At 67.0% G+C, this 15205-nt stretch overlaps 1 protein-coding gene across 1 annotated transcript in view; it reads left to right on the forward strand.

The window, feature by feature from the left end:
* INPPL1 (inositol polyphosphate phosphatase like 1) overlaps nucleotides 1-15205 on the forward strand; it is a 33788-nt gene that overhangs the window by 16536 nt on the left and 2047 nt on the right. Inside the window, exons 2-26 of the mRNA XM_090030871.1 lie at nucleotides 732-795; nucleotides 3153-3303; nucleotides 3434-3557; nucleotides 3744-3881; nucleotides 4081-4171; nucleotides 4703-4792; nucleotides 5636-5734; nucleotides 6229-6379; nucleotides 6591-6697; nucleotides 6949-7051; nucleotides 7740-7936; nucleotides 8430-8547; nucleotides 8916-9012; nucleotides 9645-9783; nucleotides 9902-10001; nucleotides 10134-10222; nucleotides 10369-10450; nucleotides 10809-10898; nucleotides 11228-11341; nucleotides 11527-11615; nucleotides 12126-12213; nucleotides 12528-12683; nucleotides 13072-13153; nucleotides 13427-13576; nucleotides 13774-14551. Coding sequence (XP_089886997.1) covers nucleotides 732-795; nucleotides 3153-3303; nucleotides 3434-3557; nucleotides 3744-3881; nucleotides 4081-4171; nucleotides 4703-4792; nucleotides 5636-5734; nucleotides 6229-6379; nucleotides 6591-6697; nucleotides 6949-7051; nucleotides 7740-7936; nucleotides 8430-8547; nucleotides 8916-9012; nucleotides 9645-9783; nucleotides 9902-10001; nucleotides 10134-10222; nucleotides 10369-10450; nucleotides 10809-10898; nucleotides 11228-11341; nucleotides 11527-11615; nucleotides 12126-12213; nucleotides 12528-12683; nucleotides 13072-13153; nucleotides 13427-13576; nucleotides 13774-14551 — 3487 coding nt within the window. The remainder of the gene's footprint in view (nucleotides 1-731; nucleotides 796-3152; nucleotides 3304-3433; nucleotides 3558-3743; nucleotides 3882-4080; nucleotides 4172-4702; nucleotides 4793-5635; nucleotides 5735-6228; nucleotides 6380-6590; nucleotides 6698-6948; nucleotides 7052-7739; nucleotides 7937-8429; nucleotides 8548-8915; nucleotides 9013-9644; nucleotides 9784-9901; nucleotides 10002-10133; nucleotides 10223-10368; nucleotides 10451-10808; nucleotides 10899-11227; nucleotides 11342-11526; nucleotides 11616-12125; nucleotides 12214-12527; nucleotides 12684-13071; nucleotides 13154-13426; nucleotides 13577-13773; nucleotides 14552-15205) is intronic.

A 15205-nucleotide genomic window follows, 5' to 3' on the forward strand; every position in this document is an offset into this window, starting at 1 on the left:
GGCCCTCCACCGGGATTCAGGCCCCTGTGGTCTGTGCTTGGCTGGCAGCATGCATGGGGCGTGGGACACGGGACATGGTGAGCTGGGCTGGCGCTCGCGGCACCCTGGGGAATCGTCAGCAGTAGAGGGCGTTGGACACGCGACAGGGCAGTCTTGGCAGCGTCGCCAGGCTCCAGTGTCTGTGCCAGCTTCCCACCAGTGCATCTCAGGGCAGCTGGGGCGGGGTGGGGCAGCCGGCGCTGGGACCTGGGGAGGCTCCGTCTGCCTGGGACAGGCCTGCGCCACCCCTCGCCTGCCGCGGGCTGCTTAGACAGCTGCCAGCGGGGCTGCGGACAAAGCCGGCACTGTGCATCCCCGTCGGGCAGGGGGGTGGTAAACACAGCGCTGGTGTGGGGTCAGGGCCAGGGCACCTTGCCCCGTGTTTTGGCAACAGGGCGGGGGTGGGAGGCTGAGCGGAGAAGCCTGGACAAGGTGCCTCCGGAGAGGGCTCTGCCACTGACTCTCTGGGCGACGGTGTCCCCGTCACTTCTCCCTGTCTCAGTTTCCCCTCAGCTTTGGGTCATCACTTCTGCCCTATGGCATTTCTAGAACGCAAGACAAGGGGTTTATTCTGGGGGAGGGGACCTGAGAGGCAAAGGGACTTGGCCACGGTGACCGGGTGAGGCAGTGGCAGAGCAGGGGTGGCATGGGGCCTGGCTGCGCCGCTGACACCTCCCTCTGGCTCCCCGCAGGTTCCAGAAGCACGTCCACACCTACCGGATCCTGCCCGACGAGGACGACTTCTTGGCCGTGCAGGTGGGAGCTTCGCATGGGGTCACGGGACCCCACACGGGACACAGGGCACTGCCACACATGGTACACACTGCACAGCACTGCCACACCCAGTTCACACCACACACAACGTGGCACACGCAGAGTACGTGCAGCGCACAATGTGGCACACCCACAGTACATGCAGGGCACACACACAGTACGTGCAGCACACAATACGATGCTGCCACACACAGCACACAACAATGGCACATCCACATGCTACACAGCACACATGACACAGTCATACAGTATCTGCAGCACACAGCGTGGCATACCCACACTTGGTACACAGTGCACAACCTGGTACACCCGCACATGGTACATGCAACGCAGAACACAGCACTGCCACACACCAGGCGTGTGGCACACAATGTGGCACACCCACACGCTGCACTCAGTGCGCAACACAGCACTGTCAAACGCCGTGCACACTGTGTACAACATGGCACATCCACACATGCTGCATGCTGCACAGCATGGCACACTCGCACAATACATGCGGAGCACAAACTGGCACACCCAGCCACGATACATGCAGTACACAACATAGTGCACACACACACTCAGTGCACACACTACACAACATGCCGTACCCACAAACAGTGGCCCTGGATGCACCTCCCCACGATGGGGCTGTGTCCTACTGGGGGGGCAGGGGTGCCCCTCTGATTTGCCGTGATGTCGCATCCGATGCCCTTCCTATGAAAGGACCTGTGCCGTGCTCTGACACCACCCAGTACAGCCCCGTGCTACTCCGTGCTTCACTTTCCCCAGCTGGGCAGGGCACCCCTGGCCTCGAGTGCACGGGGAAGGGGTCAGGGCTCGGCCAGAGGCATGACCCCAAACACACGAGGGGCTGAGACCTGCTGCTGGGTGGCAGGGAGGTAAGTGGGGAACGTGTGCACTGGGGAAACACGCTTCGCCCACCCTGGTGTGGCAGGTGTCTGTGGCCAGTCCAGAGAGCCCGTGTCTGTGTCCGCCTCAGCGTACATGTGTGCACGCCCACGCCAGGCCACAGGATCACACCCGCCCTGCTCCCCTCCAGCAGCTGCCGTGCTGTCTGGGCAGAGGGGCACCGGCAGGTGGGATGCCAGGGCACGTGTGGGGAGAAGACACACCGGGCCCCTAGCTCGGCTGCCCCGCAAGCCGCCTCTCCTGGGCTGAGCGGGGGCTGGCAGAGGAGGCTGCAGCCCTCTCCAGGGAGGGCTCCTTCCTGTCTGCTGGACTGGCACAAAGGGGCCAGTGTTGGGCTATAAATACTTCTCCCACGCACCGGCCGACTTCCTGCTCAGAGCAGCCGCCTCCGCAAGGCCCCGACACGCTCCCAGCCCGGCGGGAGCCCGCGGCGCGCACAGGCACCCCCAGCCGCTGCAGCTGGGAGCGGGGCACGGCCGTAGGGGCTCGTGGGGCAGAGCCCGCACGGAGCCTGCCCGTGGCAGCCGCTTCCTCGACGTCCTCGGGGGGGAGGCGTGCGAGTGTGTCCCGTTGTGGGCGGGGGGGGAGACGTCCCGCGTGTCCGGCGTCTTCTGTGTACTGCATGGGTGTGCGTCCACTGGTGCTCTGTGTGGAACGCGTGTGGCTGTGGTCCATTGTGTCCTGTGTGTGTTATGCCCCCCCACTAGGACACAGCCCCACCGTGGGGAGGTGCATCCAGGGCCAGGTGCGCATGGGGCCTCCAGCTGGCAGCTGCAGCTCCAGGGGCACCTGCCCCCTTGCTGCCTCATTGCAAGCAGAAGGTGCCTGCCCGCTCCCCTGCTGGAGGGGAGCCCAGCCTAGTGGTTAGTGCATGGGGAGGAGCATGCCCTGCATGGTTGAGGACAGCTGGAGAAACAGATGCACAGAGCCAGGCAGCACCTGGAGCCCCTGTAAGCAGGGGCTGGTGTGTGCCTGGGCCAGCCCAGCCCAGCCAAAGCGGTGAGAGCGCCTGGGCCGAGCAGCCTCAACTCTGCCGGGAAGCAACCCCACGTGCCAGGAGCCGCCAGCCTCCAGGGGCAAAGTCCAGGGGGGTGGACCTGCAAATGCTGGTTCCTGAGGCAACCCGGGGCCTTGCAATCTGCCTGGTGACGTCCTGCCTCCCGGGCTGGGAGGATGGGCTGCTTGGGCTCTCCCGGCACAGGGGCCGTGAGGCAGTGCCTCGTTCCCTAGGCATCCCCGGGGCAGAGGTGCTAGAGGCCCGGCAGGACCGAGTGCAGTGCCCAGGTGCAGGGCTGGGAGCCAGGACGCCTGGGCTCCATTTGTGGCTCTGCCCTGGCCCAGGCTGGTGCATGCCCAGGTGGGGAGCAGGCAGGTGAGTGCCCCGCTCCCAGTGCTGAGGTCCCCTCCTGCCCTTGTGCCCCCAGACATCGCAGGGCGTCCAGGTGAGGCGCTACAAGACCCTGAGCGAGCTCATCACCTTGTACCTGCAGCCCAACCAGGGCCTGGTCTGCACCCTGCTCTATCCCGTCGAGCGCGACAAGGACAAGGAGAACGCCGAGGACAGGGATTACTCAGGTGCGACCGGTCTTTCCTCCCGTGGCACTGGTTACCGGGGTCCCAGCCTGGTCTGGGGGTGAGCTGGGCCAGCGGGCCTCTGGTAGCTGCAGAGGAATTACCCTGACCCATCCTGGCCTCTCTCTTCCAGATGGCGAGGATGAAAAGCCCCCGTTGCCACCACGCTCTGGCTCCACCAGCTTCTTCATGGTCAGCCCCGGGCCTGGCTCGGCCAGCCTGGGACCCACGGCTGCGGCGGATGGGGCAGTTGAGAGGTAAGAGCCACCAGGCATCCCAGCCCCCCGCGCTAGACTGTGCCCCGGCTCTGCCCTCACGCCCCCACTGCCTTTACACATGCATGCACTCTTGCACACTCCCTCTTGCCCCGCCTCTGCCCCATGCCCATGTCCCCGGGTACCCATCACACGCTGCCTTGCACACTCACTCTCCTGCCCTCTCAGTGCCAATGGCCTCAGCACCATCTCGCACGAGTACCTGAAGGGGAGCTACACGCTGGACCTGGAGGCAGTCAAGGCGGGGGCCAGCAGCTTGCCCCATCTCAACAAGACCCTGGTCACCTCCTGCAAGCGCTTGCATAGGTGAGCACGGCTAGGGGGGCGGCTGCTGGCAGCTGGGGGGTCCTGCCACCCTCCCCCCGGGGGCATCTCATGGCACAGGCGGCGCTGCCCTGTGGTTCTTCCCCCCTGGCTGCCAGGATCGGGGCCGGGGCATCAGGTTGGGCAGGGGCTTACGGCTCCATCTGTCCACCTGCTGCCCGCCCACCTCTCCCCCCTGCAGCGAGGTGGACAAGGTCCTGTCAGGCTTGGAGATCCTCTCCAAGGTGTTCGACCAGCAGAGCTCGCCCTTGGTCTCCCGCATCCTCCAGCAGGTAGGGGGGCGGCGGGGGCAAAGCGGCAGGGCCTGGGCCCCCCGGCTGGGCCCCCGGACCCCAGGCTCCTTGAGGCACGGGGGGCTGGGAAGAACCAGGGGGCTGTGGAAGCCCCTTCAGTCACCGCCACCGTGGCTGCAGAGCCCTTGTCCCGTGCTGCCCCGGGGGTTCGTCTGCCCACGGGGGACACGAGGTGGGGTCTCGCCGGCGCGGTGCCATGGCTGCAAGCAGCGGAGCTGGAAACCCAGCAAAAATCAATGCCCTCCCTCGATGAGCGCATTAATCGCACCTGGCCTGGTACACACCCCGTGGTCAGAGGCATAGCGGGTCCCCCTGCCTCAGGTTCCCCATCTCTAAAGTGACCCTCCCACCCCCTGCCGACACATAGATGTGCTGGGGGTGGGACACAGGAGGGACACAGCAGTGTTGCCGTGTGGGTGGAACAGCCCGGCCCCGTCTGCAGGGAGGGGGCACACGGGGGCAGCTGCCTGCATCTCGCCGGCGCGGCTGAGCGTGGCGCTGTGCCTGCAGAGCCCCGGGCACAGCGGAGAGCAGGAGCTGGAGAGCCTGGTGCTGAAGCTGTCCGTCCTCAAGGATTTGCTGTCCAGCATCGAGAGGAAGGTGGGTACCGGGGCCGGCTTTATTGAGCCTCCCCACCGGGGGCTCAGGCCAAAGAGAGCCTCTCTGGGTCAGGGTTAGGCTGGGCTGAGGACCCTGGCCAGTCCTGCCCTGGACGTGCCCCCCGAGCAGCTGCAGCTATGCGCCCCGTACCTCTTTGCAAGCTGCTGTGCCTCGCTGAGGCTCGGAAAGGATGGCATTAAACTTGGCTGAACGCAGGGCTCAGAGCAAATCCACTCTCAGCTCCGGCACCAATGGCCTCACTCAGGCACCGCCGCCCCATGCATACATACCTGCCACCCCGGTGCCTCCCCGGGCAGTGGGGAGCCTGGCAGGATCAGGCCCTACCACCAACCTGGCTGCTGGCACGCAGTCTGCAGCATCCCGGGTGCATCACCATGAGATGCACCCGGCTCCCCGTGGTTGCAGCCCTGAAATCCTGGGTGCCGCCCTCCGACGGTGCCTCTTGCAGAGCTCGGCAAGCCCAAGTGCAGACGGGGCCGCTGGAGGCAGCCAGGCGGATGATCGATGGGTCGATAGCGCTGGATCCCAGCTGCCCTTGCCTCCCGCTGCGGGTCGATCGCAGCCCTGCATGCTGCTGGTAGCTGAGCAGGAGGCAGGGGTTCAGCCGCCAAACACCGTACCTCCACCCTGGGCTCTGCCAGCCCCCATCCTGCATCTGGGACTTGGGATTCTGCTATGAGCCCGGGACTCCAAAATACAGGCTGCTGTGGGCTCGTGGGAGCTGACACCGAGGGGCTGGGAGCCCTGCCCTTACCCTGCCCTGGTGCCGGGCTCTCTCCCCTTGAGCTCTGGAGAGGCTTTAATGCCCGGCTCTGCCCGCAGGCCCTGAAAGCTCTCCAGGACATGAGCTCCACGGCGCAGTCGGCCCCGGCTCAGCCCCTGTCCCGCAAGGCCAAGAGCATCCCTGTCCAAGCCTTCGAGGTGAGGAGCAGGAGCGAGAAGTTGGTGCCTGGGTCTGGGCCCCATTAGGGGCAGGGTGAGCTGGGGTGAAAGGTCAGGTCGCAGCCAGGCCTTGGGTCCCCACATGGGACCAGGGTGAAGCTGGAGACACGGTGGGGGCCTCGGGGCGTGACTGGGGGCAGTCGGTGACTGCACAGCAGGGATCGGGGCCGGGTTTGGGGGGATGGAGGGATGCAGCTTGGGATCCAGAGAGGACGAGGCTCCAGGATCGGGAGCAGACGGACAAGCGGCTTATCCCAGAGTACCTGCGTGCACTGGGCAATGGTAGCTTGTTTGCCCTGAGCGAGCCGCTACCATGGGGGAAGTCACGGGCACACAATCCCTACACCCGGGGGCACCAGGGGGGTGCACCAGCCCCGGGCGGCGCGTCTTCTCCTTGCACTGGCATGAAGCCCCTGGGCTCGTGCCCGGCGCCCCGTGCACCTGGGCCAAGAGCAGCCTTGTGCCTGCCCCAGGTGAAGCTGGACGTGACGCTGGGAGACCTCACCAAGATCGGCAAGTCGCAGAAGTACACGCTGAGCGTGGATGTGGAGGGCGGAAAGCTGGTGGTCCTGAAAAAGCAGAAGGACTCTCAGGAGGACTGGAACACCTTCACCCACGACAAGAGTAAGAGCCCGTGGCCGCCCCGGGTCCTTCCTCCCGAGGTGCATGGTGCCCAGGGGATGGTGGCGGGGAGGAAACGAGGGTTTGCTCCAGGGTTGCTCACACCTACAGCCCTCTCCCATCCCGGTGTGTCCCCCCCCCCAAGCTTGCGGGGAGGGCACCGTGCTGCCCCTGAGGACCCCGCTTTGCTCTGATGCCCGGCGTCTCCCCGCAGTCCGGCAGCTGATCAAGTCTCAGCGGGTGCAGAACAAGCTGGGCATCGTCTTCGAGAAGGAGAAGGACAAAACCCAGCGCAAGGACTTCATCTTTGTCAGCGCCCGGGTGAGTGGGGCTAGCTGAGCTCGGCGTTGCCCCCCATCAGCCGGCGCCAGGCAGTGGGCACGGTTTCGAAGCCGGGGGTAGCGGGGCTGGGACTCAGGCTGGCGCCCTGCGGTTTTCGGGGTAGTCCACCCCAGAGGCGGCTGCCTCACGGGAACGGGAGAGCTTCCCCAGCACAAGTTGTGCCCCTTTCTAGGCCTCGCTAGAAGGGGGGTCTGTGCCCCCCATGCCCTCACCCCCTCGCCCCCCTGCAGAAGCGCGAGGCTTTCTGCCAGCTGCTGCAGCTGATGAAGAACAAGCACTCCAACCAGGACGAGCCCGACATGATCTCCGTCTTCATCGGCACCTGGAACATGGGTCAGTGCTGGGGGAGCAGCCCGGGGGTTCGGTGCCGGGGCGCGCCTATGCAGGTGCCTCCTCCAGCACGCTCCCCCCTGGAGCCTGCACGCCCGCGTGCCCCGCCCATTGCGAGCGGCCCGGGGCTGTTGTGATGTACACGCTCGCCGTCTGTCTGAAGCAGGAGCGGCTGGCTGAGGGGAACAGCTGCCGGCTGCAGGCGTGCGCCACGCTCGCGTTCCAGCTGCCGCGTGTCTTGTTGACCAGGCAGCACGCGCACCCCTCCCCCTGGCTGGATAAGTCCCTGCGAGCGACTGCACCCTCATGGCTCAGTCATTCCCCCACAGCAAGACCCTCTGCTCCTTTCAGCAGGCAGCTTGTGACCCCCAGAGCCCCCCCTCCCCGAGCCTGGCCCCTCCTGCACTGTTCTGGCAGCGCGTCATTGCAGCCAGACCGTGCCACGCTGCCTGGCTGTTGCGTCTCCCCTCGCTGCTGTCTCCGCCCCTTGCACGGCACCTCCTAAGGTCCCCGTGGCACAGACACGGCGGGGCTAAGTGACTTGGCCAAGGCCAGGCAGGGAGTGTGTGGCAGAGGAAAGAGGCGCACCCTGGTGTCCAGCTAGTGCCCCTGCCACCACCCCGCCCCTGGAGCGAGCCCGGCTGCCTGCCGCCCTGACAGCGTCTCCGCGGGGCCGTGCCCGCTCCAACAGGAAGCGTGTTCCCTCCCAAGAGCGTCACGTCGTGGTTCACGTCGAGGGGGCTCGGGAAGACGCTGGACGAGGCGACGGTCGCCATCCCCCACGACATCTACGTCTTCGGCACCCAGGAGAACTCCATGGGGGACAAGGAGTGGGTCGACTTCCTCCGCGGCACGCTCAAGGACTTCACGGACATCGAGTACCGCCCGGTAGGCACCCCGGCGGGCCTGGGGGCCGCCCCGAGTCCCACATCCCGCCGGCCAGGCTTGTGGGGCGGACGGCTCCCGGGATGCCGCAGCTTCCCGGGATGCAATGCGGCACTGCTTCGGTCAAGGAGCATCGCATGCTGGGAAACCGTCGTCTCTGGGGTTGTCTGATCGCCCTCCGTTTTAGGCCCCCCTAAGTGCAGGCAGCTGCGGGCCAGCGGCTGGCCCCGGGACCGTGGGGGGGTTTGGGGAGGGGGCAACGTGCTCTGTCCTCAGCATGGCCAGGTGTGTCCTTGTTTCCCCACCAGCCTCGGCTGGCGACAGAGAAGGACAAATCCCCGTTCTGTTATTCTGTCCCGGGGATTCAGTCCGCGTCGCCTGGGGGTGCTGCCTTTGCCCCCTGCGTGGGCCATCTGGGGCAGGTGGGGCTCAGGAGAGGTTGCCCTGGGGATCTTTGGAGAGCGGGGCTGCAACGCCATGTGGTTGCTCCCCGCAGATCGCAATGCAGTCCTTGTGGTACATTAAAATCGTCGTCCTGGTGAAGCCGGAGCACGAGAACCGCATCAGCCACATCAGCACCTCCAGCGTGAAGACTGGCATAGCCAACACGCTGGGTACGCCCGCGCCGAGCGCCAGGCCCAGCCCGGGGAGAGGCTGGCGGGGGGTGCATGCCCTGGGGAGCGCTGGCGTGAGCTGCCGTGGTGCCCTCCCTCAGCCGTGAGGCTGCGGCATCATCCCGGTACCCAGCTGGGCACCCCCCTGGAGCCCGCACGGACAGCGCCGTCCAGGGCCAGGGCAGCAACTCCCAGCTCGGACCTGCCTCTGCTTCCCTCTGGCTCTGGGGACGCTGGGATCCTCGGCTGGATTCTCCCCCAGCCCCAGCCCTGCTCCCCCCAGGCCCCAGCGTGAGCTGTGGGGCAGTCCTGGGAGCCGTCACCGCCCGCCCCGAGCTGGGCGCCCAACCCTCCTCGCTGTCTTGCAGGAAACAAGGGGGCCGTGGGGGTTTCCTTCATGTTCAACGGCACCTCCTTCGGCTTCGTCAACTGCCACCTGACCTCGGGCAATGAGAAGACGGCCAGGTGAGTGCCCAGCCCGCGCCCGGCGGGACCTGGATTAGGGGGTGAGAGGAGGAGCTGCTGAAACACCTGCGTGCCCCAAGGTCAACCAGCGTCCCCGGGGTGTGGCTGGGCAATGCCAGGGCAAGGGCAGGGCATGGGGGTGCCTGCAGCCGGGGGAGCTGGGACTGCCCTGGGGCCCAGCAAGCTGCCTGCTGCACGTACGCATGCTCCCTTCCAGGCGTGCCTTGCTCGCGCCAGGACGCAGCCCCCCTTGTGCTTTGCCATGGGTACGTTCCTGCAGCCTGCTCTGTCCTCAGCACGGCCAGGTGTGTCCTTGTTCCCCACCAGCCTCGGCTGGCGACAGAGAAGCACGAATCCCCATGCGCTTTCACACGCTCAGAGGCACCTTGTGGGCAGGATGCCTCTGCTGTGCTTGCACGCGTGCGTGCTCCCAGCTCGGGCCCCGGCATCCTCCGGCAAGCGTGCCTGCTCTCTCGGGTGGCCTTGGGCGCTGCTTGGCACGCTCGCTTGCACTCCGGGGACGTACACACTACCATCATCACGCCTTGTTCCCTGGGACCCTGCTGCCTCGGGTCCCAGCTGGGGGGACAAGGGACGTGCCCAGGAGGCTGATGCTTCCCCACCCAAAACAGGCGCAACCAAAACTACGTGGACATCCTGCGGCTGCTGTCCCTGGGCGACAAGCAGCTCAGCTCCTTCGACATCTCGCTCCGCTTCACCCACCTCTTCTGGTTCGGGGACCTCAACTACCGCCTGGATATGGACATCCAGGTGAGGGCCCCCGGGGTGGGCAGCACGGGCAGAGGGGTGGGGGTCCTTGGCTGAGGGCAGCGGGCAGCTGACAGCTCCCCGCAGCCCGCACCCAGCGCCCATCCTCCCCGCACCCCAGGAGATCCTCAACTACATCAACCGCAAGGAGTTCGAGCCGCTGCTCAAGGTGGATCAGCTCAACCTGGAGAAGGAGAAGCACAAGGTGTTCCTGCGCTTCGGTGAGGGGCGGCGGTACCGGGATCCCCCAGGGACGGCGGGGGGGTCTCCCTGTCCGCACTGCAGTATGGGGGTGCTGATGAATGGTGGGGGGTGACCCTGGGTTGCTCCTGACGCTGGGGCTGTCTGTGCAGCGGAGGAGGAGATCACCTTCCCCCCGACCTACCGCTACGAGAAGGGCTCCCGCGACACCTACGTGTGGCACAAGCAGAAGCCCACGGGGGTAGGTGCAATGGGGGTGGGGGCACACCCGGGGCAGGGGGTGGTGAGGGCCTAGGCCATCTGCCACGGGCCCCAGGCAGGCGAGTGGGGTGGCACGGGCTCGCAACCTGGCCGCACTAACGCCCGGCGCCCTGTGCCCCCTCCCAGGTCCGCACCAACGTGCCGTCGTGGTGCGACCGCATCCTGTGGAAGTCCTACCCAGAGACCCACGTCAACTGCAACTCCTACGGTGAGCCGGCAGGCGCGGGGGGGCACACGGGTGGCAGCAAAGCCGCCCTTGGATGTGGGGACTGGGTGGCCTGTGCCCGCAGCTGCCATCCCCCGGGGAGTCTGGCATCCCCCTCGTCCCAGAGCTGCCATGGCCTGTGCCCTTGAGGTCTCACCACATCCCTGGCGTCACGTTAGGCCTGACAGCCCGCAGCAAGGAGGTGGGCATTGGTCTTGGCTGGGAGCTCAGGGTGGGGGAGAGCTGGTCCTGTCCCCCCGCTGGGGGTGGACGGGGCACGTCTGAGCTGTAGCACCCTCTCCCCGAGACCCGCTGGCCTGGAAGGAGATGCCGGGCTCTGAGCATCCCTGTTCGTCACCAGGGTGCACCGATGACGTCATGACCAGCGACCACTCCCCCGTCTTCGGCTCCTTCGAGGTCGGAGTGACGTCACAGTTCGTCTCCAAGAAAGGTAGGGCGCGAGGGGTGCCTAGGGCAGGAATCTGCCCCCCTCCAGCTTGCCTGGGTACCACCAGGGGCATCCCGGTGATGCAGATGCTGTGCCGGGTGCCATGGTAATCAACCCCGGGACCGCGCTCTTGCCCCTTGGCTTGGCATCATGTCCCCAGTGCAGCATCGGGCCGGGACCCAGGAGACCCCTGGCAGGTTGCTGTGGGGGTGAGGGAAGAGCCGAGAATCCTGAACAGGGGCCTCCCATGAGCCGGGGCTGACCTAGCCCCTCCCCGAGGAGCAAGAGGAGGGGACTTGAGACTCCTCTGACATCTTTCTCCCCGTCCCCAGGGCTCTCCAAGTCCTCGGACCAGGCCTACATCGAGTTCGAGAGCATCGAGGCCATCGTGAAGACGGCCAGCCGGACCAAGTTCTTCATTGAGTTTTACTCCCCCTGTTTGGAAGGTGAGTGCCCGACTGCCTCCCCCAGCCCCCAGTCCCCACACGAGCCTTCGCCCCCAAGGCAGCGGGTGCTGCGAGCAGAGAAACAGCACTAAGCCCCGCACCAGGGAGATGCCCCCTTAGCTGGCTTGGCTGCAGGGGTCAGGGCTGCGGGTCTAATTCTGAGGCTGCCTCTCGTGCCCCCCCAGAGTTCAAGAAGAGCATCGAGAACGACTCCCAGAGCAGCGACAACATCAACTTCCTCAAGGTGCAGTGGTCCTCCAGGCAGCTGCCCACGGTGAGCACCCCTCACGGCACCCCGATCCCCACCGGGCTGGCAGGTGACATGCCCAAGGGTGTTGGCAGCTCGGTGGCAGAGCCCAGCAGCCAGCCCAGGTCTCTGGAGTCCTGGGGCCGTGGCCTGTTGAGGTGTATACGGGGGGAGGGGGACAGCTCCACCGCCAGCCTGGTCAGGAGAGACACGGGCGCCTGGGGGTCCAGTGCAGGGTGTGATGGGGAGAGTCCTGCTGGCTGCTGGGGTCTCGAGTGCATTGTAAACAGCCCTTGCAGCAGGGGACCCTGGCAGACCCCTTGTCCCCCTGCTTCCCCTGGTGCAGGCTGGGGGTGCCGGGTGCTCTGGGCACCGTGCCCAGCCACTGTGCAGCTTTGCAAGCAGGTTGGACAAGCCCTGGTCTGGGTTGCGTCTGAGCTGGGGCTGGAGCCCTGCCAGCCCAACCTGTAACCACCCCTTCCACCTCCCGGCTGGCCTGTGGTCCCCACGGCATGACCGTCCCCTGCTTGCCCGCAGCTCAAGCCCATCCTCTCCGAGATCGAGTACCTCCAGGACCAGCATCTCCTGCTCACCGTCAAGTCGCTGGATGGCTACGAATCCTACGGTAAGGAGCGGGCGAAGGGGCCACCACTCGGAGCTTATCCTTCCCCTGGCTGAGCCTCTCCCATCCCTGCAGATCCCCTGGCCTGGGGGTGTGCTTCCCCCGCCCTCAACTCCTGCGGGTGCTAAGTGACTTGCCTGAGGTCATAGAGTGAGTCAGTGGCAGAGCTGGGCATTAGTGTCCTGTCCCCCGGGGCCCTGCCACCTGGAAGGGACAGAGGGAAGGATCAGGGTCCATGGGGGAGGTGGGAGTGTTTCCTCTGGCCCCCCCGCCCCCGGCGTCCAGGCCACTCACCCCCACCCCTACCCCTCTTGCAGGTGAGTGTGTGATCGCCCTCAAGTCCATGATCGGCAGCACGGCCCAGCAGTTCCTCACCTACCTGTCGCACCGCGGGGAGGAGACCGGCAACATCCGCGGCTCCATGAAGGTCCGGGTCCCCACTGAGCGCGTGGGCACCCGCGAGAGGCTCTATGGTGAGCGCGCTCCCTCCATCCCTCTCCGCGGGAATCGCTGTCTGTCTGCTGCCCCCACGGGGAAGCCCAGCCCCTTTGCAGCTCCTGGCACCGACTGCATGGGCCGGGGTGGGGACGTGGGGGCAGTAGCTCCATCTCCTGGCCAGCGATGCCAGAGACCTCTGGGCCCAGCTCCCCTCGCTGCCTGGGAGCCAGTGCAACAGTGCCAGGGGCTCAGCGCCCCGTCCTGTCTGTGCAGAGCAGAGCCGCTGTGCCCAGCCGAGGGGCTGGGGTCCGGGCCGTGCTCTGGGGCACCCCGGGCCAGGGGGGAGGCCAGCCGGCTGAGCAGGGTGGAAAGGGGTACTCGGGCAGGCGTGGGGGGCTGAGCCGGCGCGTCTCCTGCCCACAGAGTGGATCAGCATCGACAAGGATGAGACCGGAGCAGTCAAGGGGAAGCAGCTGCCCGTCTCCCGGGCCAGCCAGGAGCACAAGTAAGGACGAGGGGGAGCTGCAGCAGGGATCGATGCTCACCGCAGGTGCAAGTGTAGGCGCTGCTCTGCAGGATCCCCCCCTGAGCTGGGCTGCACCCCCTGCCTCGTTCAGCTCCAGTCTGGGAGACTCTTCCTGGGCCCCTGGAGCTGCGGTCTGGCCCTGGAGGGCATGGGCAGTTCTGCCTTTCCAGAGGGGGCCGGCCCCCGTGGCTCTGCATCGTCCAGGGGGACGTGGGAGCCACCCAGCATCTGACCGGCTCTCCCTCCGGCCAGGTCGTCCGGGCGGAAGCACCTCCCGGGGGAGACGCCGGCCTGCCCCGTGGGGAAGCTCTCCGAGGAGCCGGACAAGGCCGGCGCCCCGCTCGCCGCCCGCCCGCCCGCCCCGCTCCGCGGCTCCTCCAAGGACGACGCCTCCCAGAGCCGGTGAGTGGAGCCGAGCGGGGGGAGAGGAGGCATCGTGACGCCCCTCTATAAATCCACGGGGCGCCCACGCCCTGAACGCGGCGCCTGGGTCTGGTCCCCGCGCCTCCAAAAGGACACGGGACACTGGGAGACGGTGCGAGCGGGCAGCGAGGGCGATTCGCGATGCGGAGCCTGACCCTCCCGGTGCCTTCCCGCAGGTCCAAGCAGGAAGCCGCGGCGGAGCCGGACGGGGCCCCGCTGAAGAACAGCTTCAACAACCCGGCCTACTACGTGCTGGAGGGGGTCCCGCACCAGCTGCTGGCCGCAGAGCCCCCCGCCGCCTCGCCGGCCGCCTCCAAGCCGCCGGCCCCCAAGAACAAGGTGCAGATCATGGTGCCCGTGCAGCCCGAGCGGCGCAGGCCCCCCACAACTGGCCAGACGCCCCCGGGCCGGGGGGACGAGACCTCCTCGGACGAAGAGCCCGCGCCCCTCAACCTGCCGCCCCCCGACTTCCCGCCCCCGCCGCTGCCCAAGTCGGTGGAGCTGGAGATGAGCGACAACCCCTTCTACGCCAGCACCAAGGAGGCAGGCCGGCGGGACGACGCCGAGGTCAAGGCCAAGGCCCGAGCTGCCGTGGCCTTCAGCGAGCCCCTGGAGACCAAGCCACCCCCACCCAAGCTGCACCCGCGTGCCCATGCGCCCCCCGAGCACGGCTTCCTGCTGGAGGGCTCCGGCGCGGCGCCGGCGCCGGCGGGGCTCCTGGACGACCGCTCCTGCTCCGTGCTGCAGATGGCCAAGACCCTGAGCGAGGTGGATTACCTAGGCGGCAAAGGGGGCGGTGGGAGCCGGGAGCCGGGAAACCGCCCCGCGCCAGCCCCTCTGGGCAAAGGGCGGCTGGAGCTGCCCCCCCGATGCCTGCTCCCCGACTACAGCCGGTCGCCCAGCTTCCCGCCCCGCTCCATCCGGGAGAGCATCGAGGAGGACCTGGCGGAGGAGGTAGGGCTGGGGATGCCTCGCGGGAGAGCTGTGGGGTGGGGCTGAGAAGGGGTTTGCCCCCCTGCTCATGCTGGCAAGGACCTTGTAGCAGGAGGCACGGGCTGGAGTCTAGACTCAGAGAGACCCGCGGCTGCAGGGACCTGGGGAGGTCACGTCTAGTCCAGGCCCTGCCTGGGGCAGGATCAGCCCTGTCCAAAGCAGCCCGGATAAACCCGGTGTCCAGCATCTTTGCAAAACTACAGTCCCCCCTGGCACGGGCCTCAGCCTGCCGCGGGGAAGGCAGCGGGGGCGTCGCTGCCAACATCCGGCTGCTGCAACGGTGGTTAATCGATGCAGAGGCCGTGCCCCCGCTGCAGAGGAAGGCAAACCGCCCCAGTCTGTACTGATCTGACCGGGGGGAAAGCCCTTCCTGCCCCCAAACGCAGCAATGGTCTGACCCTGCGCGCAGGGCAAGTCCCCCCAGCCAGCACCTTGCAGGCTTGATGCCAGCAGGAGCATTGGCACAGCCCGGTCCCCATCCCCAGCCTGGGCTGGAAGTAGTAACTGGCCCCCCCGGAGGAGTCCGACCCCTCATCCGGCTGCCAGTGCGCGTTTCGATCCCGGCTGTACCACCTGGGGCCAGTCACTGCCCTGCCTGTGCCTCAGCTTTCCCAT

This window comes from Crocodylus siamensis, chromosome 1, assembly GCF_052110815.1.
Source record: "Crocodylus siamensis isolate JL-2025a chromosome 1, ASM5211081v1, whole genome shotgun sequence".
NCBI lineage: Eukaryota > Metazoa > Chordata > Crocodylia > Crocodylidae > Crocodylus > Crocodylus siamensis.